This window comes from Dermacentor albipictus, chromosome 1 (assembly GCF_038994185.2).
Source record: "Dermacentor albipictus isolate Rhodes 1998 colony chromosome 1, USDA_Dalb.pri_finalv2, whole genome shotgun sequence".
In the NCBI taxonomy this organism is placed as follows: domain Eukaryota; kingdom Metazoa; phylum Arthropoda; class Arachnida; order Ixodida; family Ixodidae; genus Dermacentor; species Dermacentor albipictus.
Window position 1 is genome coordinate 212,699,577 of NC_091821.1, and position 18,398 is coordinate 212,717,974.

At 49.2% G+C, this 18,398-nt stretch overlaps 1 protein-coding gene across 10 annotated transcripts in view; it reads left to right on the forward strand.

Annotated features, from left to right (window-relative positions):
- LOC135915994 (protein O-mannosyl-transferase Tmtc3-like) overlaps positions 1–18,398 on the forward strand; it is a 953,411-nt gene that overhangs the window by 594,330 nt on the left and 340,683 nt on the right. Inside the window, exon 1 of one of the 10 annotated variants that reach the window (XM_070530826.1) lies at positions 2,504–2,525. The exons of 7 other annotated variants lie outside the window; for them this stretch is intronic. Coding sequence is in view for 1 of the 3 variants with exons in the window: in XM_065449186.2 (XP_065305258.1) it covers positions 3,860–3,903 (44 nt within the window). In the remaining 2 variants the exon portion in view is untranslated. Of the gene's footprint in view, positions 1–2,503; positions 2,526–3,766; positions 3,936–18,398 lie in introns of those variants that run through there. 2 more of the 10 variants (XM_065449186.2, XM_070530827.1) reach the window with 2 other exon arrangements.

Genomic DNA, 18,398 nt, shown 5'->3' on the forward strand with positions numbered 1-18,398 from the left:
TCATGGCGAGTTTTTTCATCGCCTTTTCTTTGTTTTACCTGCATGTACCTCGACGTTGTCTCCTTTCGCGTCTTTGTTCCTTTCTTTCTTCCTCTTATTTTTTTTTACCAATAGGCCATGTGGGCCCATCCCCGAAATCGTGCAGTCCATGGCATTGCACAATACAATAAAGTTGTATTGTATGGCGCAATGAGGTTCATTTTCGACTATGTTCGCGCTATTTCTGCCTGTACCGTTAATTCGACCTACTGAGGGACTAATTCTCGCTTCTTGTCTCGTTTAGACTTACGTCTTGAAACCATGTGCGACTCGCTACGATGCTCTAGAGGCGCTAAAGGGCCATTTTTTCACCAAGACGCCGAATACGGCCTACGCCATCAATGAACATCTTGTCTTTAATAAAACAGTTGAACGCGATCAATGCTTGAACAAGTTCAACAAGACCACATATGTTTGGTGACGCCTACGGCTTGAGCTATACAAGATTGAAATGCATCACTGCTATGCGCCTAAAGCATGGAAGTCATTTGCGGAAGTAAGAACACATAGTGAACTGAGCTTGTCAATGACTCGACTCGGTGTGATGCGGATGTTTCGTTCAATAATGCCAAGAGCTGCCCTACAAAGTACGACAGCTGCATTTATCGGTGCGGAAACTACATTTCAAGCGGCACTTCGTTTGCTCGTTGCTTCAGCAATTTTTACCATTTATGTAGAGCACCACTGTACAAGTGGTTTAAGATGACACCGTCCAACGCTATATTTTTAAATATCCATACACCGCATCGGCGAGAATATATAGCTGCTCCTCTCCGAGTGTTTAAAACTGTATACAGCAGGGACATACCACCGCTGTCAACTGTTTTGTACAGATTTCAAAGACAGCTTCAAAGGCCAAAACACTCTGTGCACTGTTCTAGTTCGTAAGTGGCAGCTCTTTATTGAGCCAAAACGGTTTCAATCAATACCTGAGCTTGCCTGTTATACCACGAACCTGGGCTTTATGCCAACTTTGTTCAAACTGGCACTCCCGTAGCTCAAATAGATACATATAATAGATGTAAAAACGAATGTAACGCAGATATTATTGCCTCACTTTGTTATTTAACGTTTACAAGAAGAAATTTATGGAAACCTCTTTCTACATGTAAGTCTTCAGTAAAAAAAATGTAAGAAATACATTCTAGTGTAAGACGAAAACAAATTCCACTCGTTATATCCAAGTTCACAACGCTTATCCATATGCCATTGGATGCCGAATGCGCGCTTGCCTATGCGCATGGATTTTCTAGCGCAGTGCTTCCTCTACAATGGTTCCCAAGCCGCCCAGGCGATCGCTGCGAATAAAAGGGGAACAAAGATGGCAGAACAAGACTAAAACGAAGAGGCGCCACCTTTCAGTTGAGCGTATCTCCAAGGAAGGGTCCATTAATCCTCTCCCGCGTTTACAAGCAATTAGCGCGGTGCAGGGTTTTGCGGTCCCCATTGTATGAAATTAAATAGCGATCCGGCTGGACGCCCCCGGTCAGTACCACGGAGCGGCTGCCGCGAGCGCGGTGATAAGGATGATAACCGCGTCCCCTGGCGGCGCTGCGGAAGAGCACTGCTATGGCGGCGGCGCCAAAACAGAAGCAGCGCGCGCCGGGGCACGGTCGTACGCCGGCCAGATTTCATTAAAAGTTTTATAATTAAAAGCGCACGAATTTAATCCATTTAAGGGTCCTCCGCGTATAATGCACGGCGCCGCCGCGTGCCTGGGACACGGCCTCGTTTGCTCTGGCACGCCAGTCATTTCGGCTTGGCCCGTGCCGATTGGACGTGCCGGCGTTTGACTTCCCGCGTCAAGCGAGCAGCGCATCTGAGCCGAAGGCGGCGTAGGTGCGCGGGCTCAGGAACGACGCGCGACATATACGTGTGGCGCACAGCCTGCAGGAAACGTGAGCTTTGCTGCTGAAGTCGCTACAGCGCTGTAGAATAGCTTCATTGAAGTTGGTCTTGGAAGCACAAGATAGTGAGCATAAGATAGCTGCGTTGGATAGCTACGTAGGAGAGGTACGTTGGATATTCACAATCGAGAATACGCAAGGTCCGTCAAAATAGGTCGCTAAGCTCGATATGAAAAGCGTGCCAAAGCCTATCCCCTCAGATATCATTTAGTGGTGCGCGATTGAAGCGCGGCTAGGTAAGGGGGGCACAAACACTGAAACTAGGAAACCTATGGGAAAAGGTATGTTGGAAAATTTTAATTAGAGTGCTGTCGTACGAGTAAATATTCCGTTTCAAATAGTTTTGCTGTACTAAAACAACAAATGTCAACGTTTTTCTATTTCACAATTTATTAGTTTGTTCTTCGTGACCCCTACCAATCCGTGATTCTGGCGCAAGACTTGGCAAGACTGTGCAAGCCAGCTTGTATGTCGTGTGGAATGACGTTGCTCACTTGAACCCGTTGGTTTCATCCGAGTTTTTTTTTTTTACATTTCCTTGCGTGTTTGTTCAGTCTGGCGTGCACTTCACATCAAATAGTAAGTCGAATGTTTTCTAAATGATAATGTTGGACAATGTTGTTTTTTCTGATACCTGTTCGACATGAATACATAGTGTCGCGCGGAATCGCGAATGATTGTGTGAAAAGGTCTTGCATATGTTTCTATACATTACGACTGTGCGCTGGCCATAGTACTAGTATTCCATTGAAGCATGTTTTGTCAATTATATTGCTTGCATTATTCTAGACGAACAAAAAGAGAAGTTGCTTTTGGAACCTCTGTGGCGCTTTACTGTCTTTTATTTCCATCATATATTCGCTCACCTTCGCAAGGAACCTACTGGAGCAATAGTCGTCAATAATAATCAAAAAATAAATTATTGGGTTTTACGTGCCAAAACCATGGTCTGATTATGAGGCACGCCTCGTCAATAATAGCCTAATTATGTTCACATTAAGACATACGCGACTCCTATAGTTTATTGAGACACTGGCGCTTCAGATGAGGTGAGTCTTAACTCGCTTCAGCCTCAAAAGAAAAATAACTGTCGGCGTAGCGGTAGAAATGCCGGACGCTAAACAATTCAAACATTCGCGCCAAGCAGCTTAAGATCTTGACGTCACTGCCATTTCCGGTTGTGACGTCACTTATCATCTTTTTTTAATTTTTTGCTTGCTCTTAGTTGTTCCCCCAATTCATAGACGGCGACGGTTGCAACGAGCCGCCATTTTCTTGACACGTGGGCTTCTATGGAAGCTTCACTACCAGTTTACACATATACCTTGGAATATGTTTCATGCATTTGGTAAAAAAGCATTAATGCGGGAGTTTTACGTGCGTATACCTTAGAATTTCATTTCTAAAACGTGTGTGTGTGTGTGTGTCTGTGTGTGTTGTCAGTGCTGGCAAGATATTGCTGCATATTGCGTTTTCATTCTTTCGTGTTAGGTGTTGGTTATTGTCCAACAAAAGAGCTTGCCGTCACCGATATGACAGCTGAATTGTGACCACTACAAAAGCTATTTATGTATTTGTTTACTTCTTTATTTATTTCAGTACTCTCAATGCCACGTGGGGCTTTACAGATAGGAGTGGGATTCCACACAATACGCGGAAATTGCGGTTTTGAAGGATGATAGAACAGGGTTGCGGACAATGGTGGCGGGGAGGCGGTTCCAGCTGGTCGCTGGCTTTGAATGAAGGAATAGGCGTGCAGGTTTGTACGCGACTCGTCCTTTTATCAATTCTAGAAACGAGCAAACTGACGCTTTGTCACGTCTTAAACGGTGCTACAACGGACCACGCAAAGTGAGGAGCCAAGGAATTTCTATTCGCCTGTCCGGCTTTGAAAAGCTAAGCGAGAGAGTGCGATGATCGTGCCGCACCGTACGCACATCCGCAGCAGGTCTCCAAGGTGAGCAGCCTTTGGTCGATAGACCGATGCAGGTAAGCGAAGTCGACAAAACGGATCCGTGACCTTCGGAAAAGTATTGGCTCTGAGGGCTGAGGCGGTCGGCCTGGGGTTCTGAAGCAGGAACGCCACTGCACCGGTATTGGGCGAGGCTCGCCGCCGTAAAGAAAACAGTGCGGCCGAGTCTGGACTATAGCGTCGAGGCCTTCCTCTAGAAAGCCACAGCTGCGCATTTTCCGTGGGCTTCGCGCCCTGTGACTAGTTGCGTAGGGGTAAGATCAAACATCGATGGTTCACCGGACAGCGATAATTACAGCCCTCACGGAAACTGACCGGTTGTGCATCTTGTTAGGCTGCTCTGGACAACTCACTTTATTTTCCTTTCCCACTCGATGTCGCACTCACATATTTCTGTTCGTTACTGAGGCGCTTACTTTGCTGTCTTGTCTTTCTTTGTTTTCCTTTGTGAACGCCGCCAAATCATGCTCCAAGAGCACTCGACAACCACAGGCAAAGAACGTTACCTGGCAACGCATTTGAGGAGCTGCTGAGAGCGTGCGCAGTTTTGCCAGCAGAAGAGACGTGTCGACTTTTCGGTCTCCCATTGTTTGTTCGTTTCGTCGCCGGCGGCTTTCCGAACGGGTACCACGTGACAACGGCAGACGTAGTGTGAAACCTTCTGCTGCGGCCTCCTCACCAGTGCCGTTGCTTTTCCACATTTTCGCGGTCTTGTTTCGGTCGAGAGTGGTGGCTATGGGGGACCGTCGGATGCCGCGGGGGCGGGAGCGGCCGGCGTGACAATTCTGATCGCCGGCGTCCTTTTCTTTCGCGTCATCCTCCCGCCTGCGCTTCGCGTGTCTGTGCGTTCTATTCGCTTCTGCTCTTTTCGTGCCCTTATTGAAGGCACTTCTGCTGTCAGTATACGCGGCGGTGCGGGAAACTTCGGGAGCTCGGGAAGAGGAAGCAAATAAAAGGAAGGTGGCACAACAGGTGAAAATTATGAGCGTAAGCGTGTGTGTCGCGGGAAATAGGGGGGAGGGGGGGGAACTTGAGGTTATGCTTTGTTCCTTCGGAGGCGGCGCTGATTGACAGCTTGAGTAGACGCCAGGGCCGAAGAAGGATGGAGGCATGGAAAGCGATGATTGAGGAGGAGCATTCTGCTCGGGAAAGGCGCGACACGAAGCAGCGAGTCTTTTTTAGAAAAGAGGCCCGGGATGGGGCGTCGCAGCAGAAAATGACGTGACAGAGGGCGTGATACATCCGGTACGGGCAGGGCTCGGGCGGTATAGAAAGACACAAGACGAGAGCGAGGGAGCCGTGCGCCGTGTATCGATTTCCGCGGCGCTCAGCTTGGGGCGGGAGGGGGCGAGGCGACGCGAAAAACGCTCGTGCCTGTTATAAAGAAGCTACGGGTCTGCGACGCGCGCGGGTGATCCGCTGTCAATCGAGCGGCGAAAAAGTTTCCTTCCTTCCGGGGCGCAGCTCCCGAAATCCCAGCTTTAATCGGCGTGCACGTCGCGCGAAATCTCCGACAGCGGACACGTGCGATATTGAGCTCCTGGAAACGTATCGAATGCCGACGAGAGGCCGCCGAATAATAAAAGCGCCGCTGCACCAGAGATTCCATCCGCACCGAGGCTGTAAATCACGGCAGAAATAAAAAAAAAGAAGAAAGAAACTTTGCAATCGGTGGAACTCGTAAAACAGTCAGAAACTCGCCGTGTAGTGTAGTATGCGCCGCGGTGCGGAAGCGCCGGCGAGCTCCGCGCGGAGACTGCAACCGTAAAAGTGCACGTTTGTCGGAATCCACGTCCCGCGTCCTTCAAAGTCTCTCGAACGTCCGGGAAGGCCGAGAAACGAGATGTATACGTGTGTGTGTGTGCACTATATGGCCATACACACGGGCACATAGCTGGCCTCTCTGATAAAACGGCGATATGGCTGAAATTTCAGTTCTCGTCGGATTACATGGACTGCGTTGCCGGCCGCTTGGTGGAGCCGTACGCGGCCCCGGCTACTATTGCGTCTCATACTATACCTCGGTATTATTTCGCCTCATAAAGGAAGCGCTGGCCGTGAAGTAAAATACACTGCACTGCCGACTTCTCGTATTGTTCCCATTCTAGTTTTTTCAAAAATTTTAGCTCTCTGATCGTACCATTGTTGCTCCTGCTACGCAGATTCCGCTATGAGTGCTCCCCTGACCGTAACGGGGATCCCAAGCTCATCTAGTTACTTTTCTGCTTTTGCTCTGTTTCGCCTGAAAATTCCGCTCGTGTTTGCACTTGATACCGTAGCTGTGCGCGCTATCGGATGAGCCTTTTCACCGACCTCTCGCTAAGTAGTTTTCCTCATTTGACGGCTATTTAGTAGGGCCTGCAACGCGAGAAAGAAAGGAGCACTGCGAAACAGCAGCCGCACGCGTCTGACGGCAGCGGCGCCCTTGTTGAGAAAGTGCCGCGAGTCACGGACCACTTTAACCGGGAACAGAACGCCGGGCTCTTTCATGCGAGCGGCACCGGGGAAAACATAACGACCGTGGGCGAATTGTTGAAGAGCCTGGCGAGGCTGTTACGACGGAAACCGCGGGTCGCCGTACTTCTGTTGTGAAATACCTTGTCGGGAGCATCCACAAAGAATTAGTTTGCACGAATATTCCCTTCTGGTTCACTTCGTTTTATCCCCCCGCCCTCTCTCTCTAACTTGTTTAGGCGAGCAAATCCAACCTTTGTCAAATAGCTGCGAGTTAGGAGCATTAAAATTTAGTCTGAATGAATACATATGCGCTTATTCAGATGACTCGTTCAAAGGTGAGAGAAATGAGCATTTCCGTACCCTCCCTTTCTTCTCACTGTCAGCAGCGTTAGTGTGTTTTTCTTTTGTGTTCGTGATCGGTCAAACTGGGTGCGAGGTTACAACAGTGAACATCTTTCCTAAATATACTACCACATATACTTTGCGATTATATTAATGACACTCCGGCACTGAATACGACGGCAGCCACTCGTTCCTGTTAACTAGCCCCAGTAAACGTATACGCGCTGTCTGAAGCTCAACGCGGCATAAGAAGCTTGTAAACAAAGGCTAATGAGTGTCTGCCGGTTGACTGTACTGCTGGTTGCTAGGTTAGAGTTACGGGCTGGCGATCGGCGCGACTCTATAGCTGTGCGAATAACTGATGCGGAGCTGCCATAGGAAAACCGCTCGCATTAACTTGTAGCTCGGCATGTAGCGCGCCTAAGTGATGGATCTTAATAAAATTTGACAGCCGTGGTTTTGTAAACCAGCGCCCGAGGTTATGCTGGTGCACGTTTGCCGGTGTCGGCTGTGCACAAAGTTTATTTACCATAGCTGTATTAAGAGTGCGTACTCCTCTACATTTACAATTCGCCAGGCAATTTAGCGTAGTCGTCGGCCATAAATCGGCACGTGACGGTGTCAGCACTAGACATCGGGCTACTGTGTGCTTTACTTCAGTGTTTGCCATGTCGACAACAAACTCACGTATTCAAATTTCTCGCACACTCGTGTGTACCGGCACCGTAGTTACGCACTCGAAGTAAATCACTGCTTAAACGCCACGCGTGCATTTCGTCGTTCGCCGAAAAATAAAATCGAAAAAAAAAACTAATGCTGTCGTTGTATTGATACGCTCACTGTGGCGCTGAATGCACTGACTGCGGATTGCCTACCTGTTAATCACGTTTGGCCAGCTGGGAAGGAGCGACGTCGTGCGCGAATACAATAGTCGATAAAACGCCCATGGCAGAAGGGTCTCGCCTAACGAACAAAGCGCGCGCGTGGTCGCCGCCGCGGCTCCTCGCATACATTGGCGTGTGCACAAAGGGCGCATGGCCGCGGGCGCAGGTCGGCCGCCGTCATCTGCAGGCGCCGGAACAAAAACAGAACACGCCATATCCCGGCGCAGTGGGGCACCAAGAGAGAGAGAAAGAAAGGCAAAGGAAAGACAGGGAGGTTAACCAGAGATTATCTCCGGTTGGCTACCCTGTACTGGGGGAGGGGAAAGGGGATGCGATAGGTGAGAGGGAGAAGGATTAAAAAAAAAAGAAACTACACACATACGCACGCACACACAAACTGTTTCTGTGGGCACTGTCACGCAGCCCTCAAAGGCGTTCCTACTGTGATGCTGTGCACCGTACAATCCTGAGTCACACAGTGAAGTCACAATCTGTCAGTAAGTCCAGTGTCTTTTAAATACCGCAGCAGCGCCTTCATAGCCGATCGCGCTGATGTTCGCGTAGGCCAGTGTCCAAGGATCTTGTTTTCTGACAGTGGGCGCTTGTCCAGTTTGTCTAGGGTGGCTGAGAGGACTGCTCTTTGCGGGTTGAAACGAGAGCACTCACAAAGAAGGTGCGCGATTGTTTCATTGCACCCGCAGAAGTCACAAAGTGGGTTGTTGGACATTCCGATAAGAAAGGAGTACGCATTTGAAAAGGCTACTCCAAGCCATAGACGAACTAGAAGGGTACAGTCGCGTCGTGGAAGCTCGGGCGGAATACGGAGTTGTAAAGTAGGGTCCAGGGTATGAAGTCGGGCACTTGTGAAATCGGATGAATTCCACTGAGCTAATGTCAGGTCGTTTGCCAGTACGGCAAGTTTTTTCGCTGCGTCGGCTCTCGAAAGAGGAATGGCAACGCACCTGACGCCGTCATGGGCAGATCGGGCAGCTGCGTCTGCTCGATCATTGCCGTGTATGCCACAGTGAGTAGGCAACCACTGATATATGATATCGTGTCCTTCGTCAACTATGCGATGGTGTACTTCTCTGATCTCTGCAACGAGCTGTTCATGTGATCCATGGCGCAGTGCTGAGAGTACACTCTGTAGGGCTGCCTTGGAATCACAGAAGACTGACCATGCATGCGGTGGTTCCTCCTGAATGAAATGGAGAGCCGCACGCAAGGCTACCAGTTCAGCAGCTGTCGTTGATGATACATGCGACGTTTTTAGTTGTATTTCGATGGATCTTGTTGGTATCACCACAGCAGCAGCTGAACTTGCAGATGTGACTGAGCCATCGATGTAAACGTGTACGCGGCCGCTGTGCACCTCATGTATAAGTTGTAATGTGGCCTGCTTCAGGGCAAACGACGGCATGTTAGCCTTTTTAGTGATTCCTGGGATGGTGAGGCACCAAGACGAAGGAATGGCCGAACGGGCCGCCATCACTCACCCACGGCGACAGAGGCGCGCGCCGCGGCGGCCGACTTGTTTCCGGCGCACAAGAAGAGCCTCCCACAATTCGTCCGCAGTCGTTACGTTCTTCCCCCGACGGCGGCGGCGGCTCGTCCTAGGAAAAGGCCACGGCGGCGTTCCTTCGCCGATTAAGTGGTCCGTGACCCGCAGCGCTTTCTCTCCGCGGGGGCCGCCGACGTCTTATTAAAGTCGGGCGCACTTTCCGGCCTAGCTGCCTCCGCGGGGATTCGGGTTCCTCCCTGGTGCGCGCGCTTACCGTTCACTCCGGCCGGTACCGTGACCATTTCCTTCGCCAGTCGTTGCGGTCTTTCCTCACTCCCGAGTGCCCTGCGACGAGATGAAGATGCCCACGCTGCCCCTGCGGTGTTCAACTTCGCATGTCATGACCACATGCATGGCCACCCTGCAGAGATCTCACGGGCACTAGAAACGGGAAATGCTTTGACCAGGAAGTGACTATTAGGTCTTGTCGGCCCTTGCACAAGTGGTTCGTTCCTTGAACAACTTTAACACGTTTTGTTGTTGTTGTTGTTGGCAGCAGATGCCCTTGGTAAACGCTGTCCATGGATGTATGCTTTCATGTTCATATCTGTGCGTGCGTATGCGGCGTGTTATTAGTTACAAAAATCGCTCCCTCGAATTATTATTCCGCAGCTGCGACACGATCAGAAAAACTGCTGCACGTCCGCCCTTATTAAGTTGCCGTAGTGAATTAAAAGAAACTAGTGTAGCTGGCCAAGTTCATGGTGTAGCATACTCTGGCAGCTGTTCCACACATTCTGTGTCATTGCTTGAAACTCTAGTCGTTTTCTTGTCCGTTATCTTCTCTTTCTTGCTTTTCCTTTCTTCTTTTTTGCTGCTCCTGTGCTCCAGCCACGCTGGTGAAACACGCTCGAAGAGACAATGCCGTGGAAACGGCCTAATTGATTACTTCAAAAGTACTTTTTTTAAAATTTCTTGTTCAGATGTACATTTCATCAACTTCGTTCGATTCCAGAACCTTTTCTGCTTGGAGCTTTAACCAATGGATCTAATGGGCTGCCACATCGCACTTTGTACTTCATTTCTTCCCTGTTCCCGATAAATATTTCCCTGACACCTCCCTTTTTATGCCCCGTTGGTGACAGAGACATTCTGCCGCCACCTTCGACATAATGCCCCAAGCCAAATCGGCTGGCTTGAGTTAAACGTAGCACTTAGAGCTTCGAAGTCTTCTTGGCCACGAGTCCAGCGGTGTCAAAGAGGGGGAGCATACAGGGGTGTAGAAGCAAGTGTTATCGCCTGTTATTTTCTTCTTCATTTTCCTTTCCCCCGCTAAAGGAGCTGGAGACCGTCGCACGAGACGCCAATGGGATTTTGGATGGGTCGTTAACACAGTCGTAATTTCCCCCTGGGCCGTTAGCGTTAACTACTAGGCCACCTTGCAGGCATAGAGGCTGGCCTCCTCCCACGGGGCGAGCAGCAGAAACGACCCTCTTCGACGGCGTGACACTGATACCTTCTCCTTTTAATTTCCTGTGTGTCGTTGGTCTTCGCTGTCGGTTTCCATTCCGGCAGGCCGCACTTTGTCTCTAAAGCTACGCATTTGTCGTTAGTTCGCAGATTTCAGTCATCCAGACGTGCACGTCGCAGCTTTAGTTCGTCTTTGCCCCCTGGCGCGAGTTTCCCGACGTTTCTCCTCTTGCACAAAGAGGCCGTAATGCCACCCTTTTTGCTTCAACCTGCTATTTGAGGCCATTCTCGAGCCTGAGCACAACTTGTCGCTGCCATTTATCCTTGTCCCTCTGATAACTGCCGTTTCCTGACCTCCTGTCGTTGCAGGCAAATGCTAGCGCGCGTGCGCGCACGCACACACACATACACAAACGCGGCGAGTTTGGTTTCTTTCTTTCTTTTATTTTATATAAAAGTCAAATGCAGTTTGTGCTCAGTTGGGCGAAGTCGCAGATGGTGTGAAGTCTTGGAGCCTATTGTGGCAACTTGACAGTGTCGTACAAAAACGCCCACTTGACACTCGGCTTTCGCGTTGAACCTGTGCAGCGGCCTTGTTTTGTTTTGTCGGCGCCTTGGCAGTGTAATGCCTCAAGGAACATCTGTCGCTACGAGTATTACTTAGGATCTGACTATCATATTTACGGCTGAACTTGCCCACAAAACGGAAGACGGGCGGATGGAGGTTTGAATAGCTTAATGGTCTTCCGTTAAGCCAGCGATGTTAGTTTCGTTAGCGTCGCGCTTGTCCTTCGGTCAGAAGCTTTGGAATCACTGGGCTAGGGTAAGAACTGTCATTTGTCTGCGGTAGCATCCCTGAAGTTCAGAAGCTCAAGCCTGAGAAAAAATAAAGACTCTGTACACTTCACGCTTCAGGGCTTGGTGCAGCGAAAGTCCCAGGAAGGTTACGTGATGAGGGCAAGCAAAGCATGGTAGCATTTTTCTTCCGGCTACTATTTTTCGAAAATGTTTGAATGGACACGAGAGACCCACCGTGCTTACGTAGTGGCTATGGTGTTGCGGTGCTAAGCACAAGGTCGCGGGATCAAATCCTGGTCCCGGCGGCCAGATTTCGATAGGGGCGAAATGCGAAATCAGCTGTGTACTTAGATTTAGGTGCACGTTAAACAACCCCAGGTGGTACAAATTATTCCGGAGTCCCCCACTGCGGCATGCATGATAATCAGATGGTGGATTCAAGGTGGATTTGGCACGTAAAACCCATACTTGAATTTAATTTAATGGACACGAGAATGGAACCGCCTGCTCTCAATTGAATTGGTTAGTATAGAGCCGACTCGATATAATATGCGCATTTTCTCCCTTTTGATGTGAAGATAACGCAACGCAGCAAAACGCGAATAAAAACATTTGATTTCTATATTTTGAAGGGAAATTATTATGCCCGCCATTTATCGTAGCTGTTGTCTCTATTTCGGTGAATTCACAAATCTTTTCGTTCATAAAAAAGTTATCGTCGCTGTTATTGTGTTTGCTATCCCTATTCGCCGGCGCCTGTCCATACGAACGGCTCCAGCGTATCAAATGCATCGCAATGGCGGATTATTGATTATAGCAGCACTTACGTAATGCTATGATGGCAAATTTGAGGCCACATTCGCATGCAGTTATTAAGGTAATCCGCTTCGAAAAAGCAGTCGCCGGGTTGTAGCAATAGCGGACATGACACTCTTGCGAAAGGGGTGGGCCAAATAGAAACAGCTTTTACGTGGATATTTCTGGATCCGGCGCAGCTCTCTGAGGCGCATTGCTAGATTGCTGTTACCAAACGCGGCTTCGTCTCCGCTTGCGTGCTAGCAGCTCTATCGTACGCAGTGATCCCAGCATACGTCCTGTAAATCATAGCGCGCCCGCAATATACTCTCAAGATTATTTCTAAAACATCTTCCCTTCCACGAACGCACAAAAGTGAGTGGGAATTCCTGCAGAGCGTTTCGTAATTCCCCAGAATAAAAGAAAGTAGACTGTGAGTCGAAAACGAATAAAGAAATCGCAAAATGCAATATACAAACACGCCCACACACGCACACACACACACACACACACACACACACACACACACACACACACACACACACACACACACACACACACACACACACACACACACACACACACACACACACACACACACACACGCACACAGACGCATAAAAAAAAAGCAAGAAGCCGCCGCCTATCTTCTTCGCTCACACCAAGCTAAGATCGAAGTATATCTGGGGTTATCGGAAACCGTTTTTCGCCACTTCGGACTCTTTTCCGGCCAGAAAGTCCCGCCTGTTATCTGTTTCCTTTTACGTGTTCACATTTCTTGTTTTATTTTTTATTTTCTCTTCGTTTATTTCGTCTCGGTCACTGGGCGTATAAGCCGCGAGCGTTGCGGCGGGTGCAGCATCGGTGCGCGCGATGGTTTTCTTCCGCTTGGGTGTCTTCCCTCCGTTCCCGTCTTTCACGTATCCTTCATCTTCTCAAAGATTTAAAATTTCGTTGTTTCGGTTATATTTCGTCAGTACAACTCTCGTTTCTCTCTGTGTATATATATATTACGCACGTGCGTAGTTGTCTACGAGAAGCTGCCGAAGCAAAATATACTAGAATGAAAAAAAAATTTTTTTCGAAGTTTTGAATTGGTCATATACGCGTCAGCGTGTGTGCGCGCTATTTGTGGACTCACCTACACACACATCCCCCCCCCTTTTTTTTTTCTTCGCGCCCTAACCCTTGCGAACTTTTTTCTATTTTAGTTCTATCTTTCTTTCTTTTCTATGCTTTCATTTTCTCTTTTTTTTACGCTGCGCTTCCGGAAGCGCTGGCGTCCACCGTAATTTTCTCCTTTATTTCTTTTTTCTCCACCTTTTTTTTTTCCGGGAGCAAAGCAACTGTATTTATCGATCCTCGCCGTCGTCTTCGAACAAACCGAGTGTAGTCTGCGTGCTCTGCCACCGATGCCGTGTTGAACGCAGGAGCAGCCGGTGCACTTCGCTCGTCTTTTGGTGCTGAAAGTGGCCTTCCGTCGCACCGCGGCTCAGGCAGTTGCGAAAGTTCAGCAGCCGACGTTGCCCCGGGGAGCTTAGTGAAGCCGAAATTTTGCGAACTTTACCTTTCGGACAGTTTAAAAGCGAGTTGCGAATGAAAAGACGCAATAGAACCTGTCAGGAGTGGCGGCGACTGGCAGGCACTTCCTGTAATGCGCTTCTTAGTTGGTTTCCCAGCTCCGACACGCCACAACTGTACTGCAGGACCCGCTCACAGCTTTAAGAAAAGAAAAGAAGTGTTTCTGTGTGTTGCTGGTTTCGCTGTGCTTGCTTTTTTTCTTATTCAATGGTTGGCCCTGCGGCATGGCATGTTTGGTGCGTGCATGGGATATGTTCATGTACAGTTGGTTATTTCCTGTGAAATCTAGCAAGGATCTATGGTGCGGACCGCGGATCCACAGTCTGGTGGGTGGCTTGGCTGTAGCCACACTTTTGACAGGTAGCGGCGCCTTGATGTGTTCAGTCCAGGAGAACTGCATAACAGGGGCGGTAGATGTGCGACGGCAGCTGGACGAGGGCATGAAGCGACAGGTCACGTCGAACGCAGGCCTACGGTCCGTAGGCCATAGACAGGTTTCAGCTGGCGTCAATGCAGCATCCACAAGTAAGGAATTGAATTGAAATTTATTCCGAAACAAGAAAAAAAAAGTTACGATCACGCAGCATTATAGATTGGCTCGTAGAATGTTATTTCCGCCAGACCCGAAATTAAACAACAGACAAGCAGTCGCTTCGAGACGACTACAAACTTATACGTGTCCGCACCTGGTTATGGCGAACCACATGTTCCCCGAGGCCAGGAGTGATAGGTGTAATCTTTATGGGGCGAGAGGGACCCTCGACCACATAATATGGGAATGTCCGTACTCTCCCGGGGTAACGCACAAAATAGGTAGTAGAGACACCTGGGAGACCCTGCTGCGCAGCTCGGACTCTGAGCTCCAGCTCCGGCTCGTCCAATTTGGCTGAAGAGGCAGCTGGGACCCAAGACCTCCCAGCCTGCATCTGAGGCGGCGGCACTCGCTCCCTGACCTGCGTGACGGGGGGAAGGGGGGGGGGTAGATCACCTTATCCGTTGGAAAATAAAATTTATTCTATCTATCTATCTACGATGAGGACAGGTAAAAGCTGTACGAACAGCTTGAGCAGCACTGACCCCCTAGCACACGGGACAGCATAAGAGCGTGCGGCTTTGGGAGTACAACCTGCTAAGAGGAAACCTTAATGCAGCCTCCTCGGCGCAGGAGAGACCGTCGGGAGGCGGAGTGTCGAAGGACTTCCTTCTTTTGATAACCATGTGACCGCGTACTGTTGTGGGAAGAGCGGCAGAGGATATATCGCTGGAGGTTGATGATTGGCTGCGTCGGCCTGAATGTGTTCTGTCTGCCTGAATGTGTCGCCCTATGCACGGGAACGTCGACACTCCACGATTCACTTTGTCCGAGAAAGGCAGTCCGTTCAATACTTCGCGAAGGTCTTTCACCGCTTGGGCTGAATTTGCATATATAACTATACATAAGGAGGTACAATTTATTGACAGGAAAGACAGAGGTTGACCTGAGCTAGCGCGCTCTAGTCTTCTACTCTGCACTGGGAAAGATGGAAGGGTTGTATATATACCTATAGTTTTTATGTTTCCTGTGGCAGTTTTGATCGCAAGGTGGTCAGTGTGTCACATATAGCCTGCAGCTCGGGGAATGTAAACGGCAGCGCAAGTGGAGTGTGATAGTGGCATATGTTTGAGACATGATTAGGGCAGGACAGGTTTGGGCAGTAGCAACTATCTGGCCGGTGACACTGGCATCGCCAAAGCCTGGACTTCTCCGACATGTCTTTACTCGCAAGTATTAGCTGTGGATTCGATGGCGGGTATGGACTGCTGTTGTGACCAAGATGCTTACAGTTTGTTAATTACTTGTGCCACCATTGTGGTAGGTTGGCATAGCCGCGCGATGGAGTATTTGTGTGTTGTCCATGTAAATGTGTACAGCTTGAACTGCTGGACAAGCTGAAAGCTTGAGACGACGGGACGAGCGCCGCTGATGAACTAATTGATCTAACGGGTTGAGGCCTGCTTCCTCCTGAATAATAGGAATATGGGTGAAGCGTGGAAGTCAGGTGACGGTTCGCATTACATCTCCGTTTGCTAGCTCTAAACGGTCCTGGTCCTTAACCGTCATATGTTAAAATTGGACTTGATGAACAAATCTTGGCTGCAATATAGCACGGACTATTAGTCGGGCTAGCTGTTGGTTTTGTTCTTATTATAGGCATACAGTGGCCACCATGCATTGCTGAAAATTGAAAGCACCCCATTTATTCGAATATATGTCCACTGTTTCTTTCTTCTAACGGGTTTGAAGCAAGGTCGAGTGATAATTATAGAGAAGGCAGAGCTCGTATAGGACAGCTTAAGTTCCAACCTCTTCCATATCAACGTCATATCAGTTAGCGTTCAGTCTTACTTGTTTCTAGGAACGTTTGTTGTAGTCTGGCTGTCATGATCGGACACCTCATTAACACTGCGGGTCACAAGTTATTCTTAAACCACACAAAAACAGGAGCTGTGGGTCACCTTCCGAAAAAAGAAATGGAATGAATTAGAAATAATAATGAATAGAAATTACAACATGCCTTGGTTGAGAAGGAAGCACCCACAGCCTTTAGTGCATTGCACATAATGCTCTGAACTTGACGTAATGAACGCGACCAATCCCAGCAACACTAAGGTCGCCGTGTGCTCGTGTCTCTATTATCTAGAGTAATCCACCGTGATTCACTCGAGCAAAAACTATTTCTCTCTCTCTTTTTTTCTGTGTGTGTGCGTGTGTGTTGGGGGAGGGGGGAGGTGAGTATGTACTTCACTCGAGCCCTCTAACTACACGTGTCATTAAAAATCCAGCCGCGCCGCCAATGCCGATGCTATCTTGCCCGCTTCGCTACTTTTACCGAAGCACGCCATGTGCGAGCGTCGGATGTGGCCTTGTGTGGTGCGGCCTAGGTCTCTGCTGAGCCTCTCTGCGCGCGCAGTTCGGGTGCGTAGAGTTGGTCGCACTTTATGGGGCGAACGCTTTACGACGCCCTCACACGTACCGCTCGCTCGGAGACGTCGGCTCGGCGGTGAGTGCAGCCGTCGACGTGCGGGCTGGATGGGCGACGAAGAGATGTAAATTTTGCGCTTCCTAGGAAAATAGAGCAGTACCTCAAGAGGTCACCTCCAAGCGCTCGAAAGAAAACGTTCAACGACGATATGCAGAAACATGGAAGATAGTCCCATAGCATGCTTTCCTCACGGGCTGCCCACTTCAACCACTACTGAGACCGATGAAAGTCTTGTCGCCTTGAATGAGTTATATCTGCAAATATATATATATATATATATATATATATATATATATATATATATATATATATATATATATATATATATATATATATATATATATATATATATATATATATATATATATATATATGATGCAGCTGAATAAAGCAGCTAGTGTTGTGAGCAGTAGGCTCATGGTAATTTGTTGGGGGATCAGCGGAGGATTTATTGTTTGTCGCCGTGCTTCCTTCTGGCCAACTATCGAAGAGTAACATCTCTGCCACACTGGCACCTGCAAACTCTTTTTACCTCCGTCGCCTTTATTTCGAGGGAGATGCACTTAATGTCACATGGTCGTCCTTCCGCTGAGGGAGTTTAATGAAGGTTTTGGTCAAGAGAGATTGGCGATCTCCCTAGGCGGCTGAAGGGAGTACTCTTGTGCCCATACTTGTTGCTGATAATTTAATTATTGTTTGCATTAAAATTAATGTTGCGTGTGTTTAGAAGGCTTCTCTCGAATTAAATAAAAGTTCAAGCACAATTAAGCAGCAGTTATGCTTGCTGCTGCACAATACTCTCGACCTAGGGCGCTTCGCCACGTACGTCTTCGTCGTCTTGCAGGGCATTTACACGAACCCTTCAGAATCGGGTCCAGTCGGCTTGTCTAGCTGGAATATGCCTGTCGAGTTAATGTAAACGCTAGTCGGTCGGACTGAACAAGCGTCCGGTCCGGCTGAGTCAGCCCGACTGCATGGGGTAGGTTGAACCAGCCCGACCCGTTTGTAGCGTGCATGTGAACGCGCACGGGTCTGGCTCGCCACACCGAGACTTGCGCGGGAACGCTGGTGCGTTGCTATTTATGCGTCAGGAGCTCGAATAGTGTCAGGTTAAAGGCCAAGACAAGGCACCGGGCACTGCAACCTCATCGTAGTGATAAAACCCACGAAATAGAGCTGTTGCAGACGGCAGCGGGGAACCGCAAGCCCAGTTCGAACGTGTTGATGTCTCGACTCGACGCCGTGTGCCGTCGTTGTCCGGACTCGTCAGAGGCAAGTACGTGCAAACGTGGTCACGTCGGGCTCCGTCACCTCTATCACCGACTCGACCCGCTCGCGTCGGTTTCGTGTCGATTTCGGGTCGTGCTAGTCGTGCAGTGGTCGGTGTCGTCACTCATGAATGACACCGCAGCACAGTGGACAAAATAAAAGGAAAGCCTACGAGGTCACCGTGCACGAAATGTTGCGCTTTGAGTATAGGTTGCGGAAGTTCGGGTAGTAGAACGCAGAGCCTACTCGCCACGCTATGGTGGCTAGCCGCGCCGCAAAGGAAACCACACGTAAGCACAGGGTGATTAATGTTGCTGTCAGCAATGCTACGTTTAGCGAGCGCACTTCGATTCTTAATGA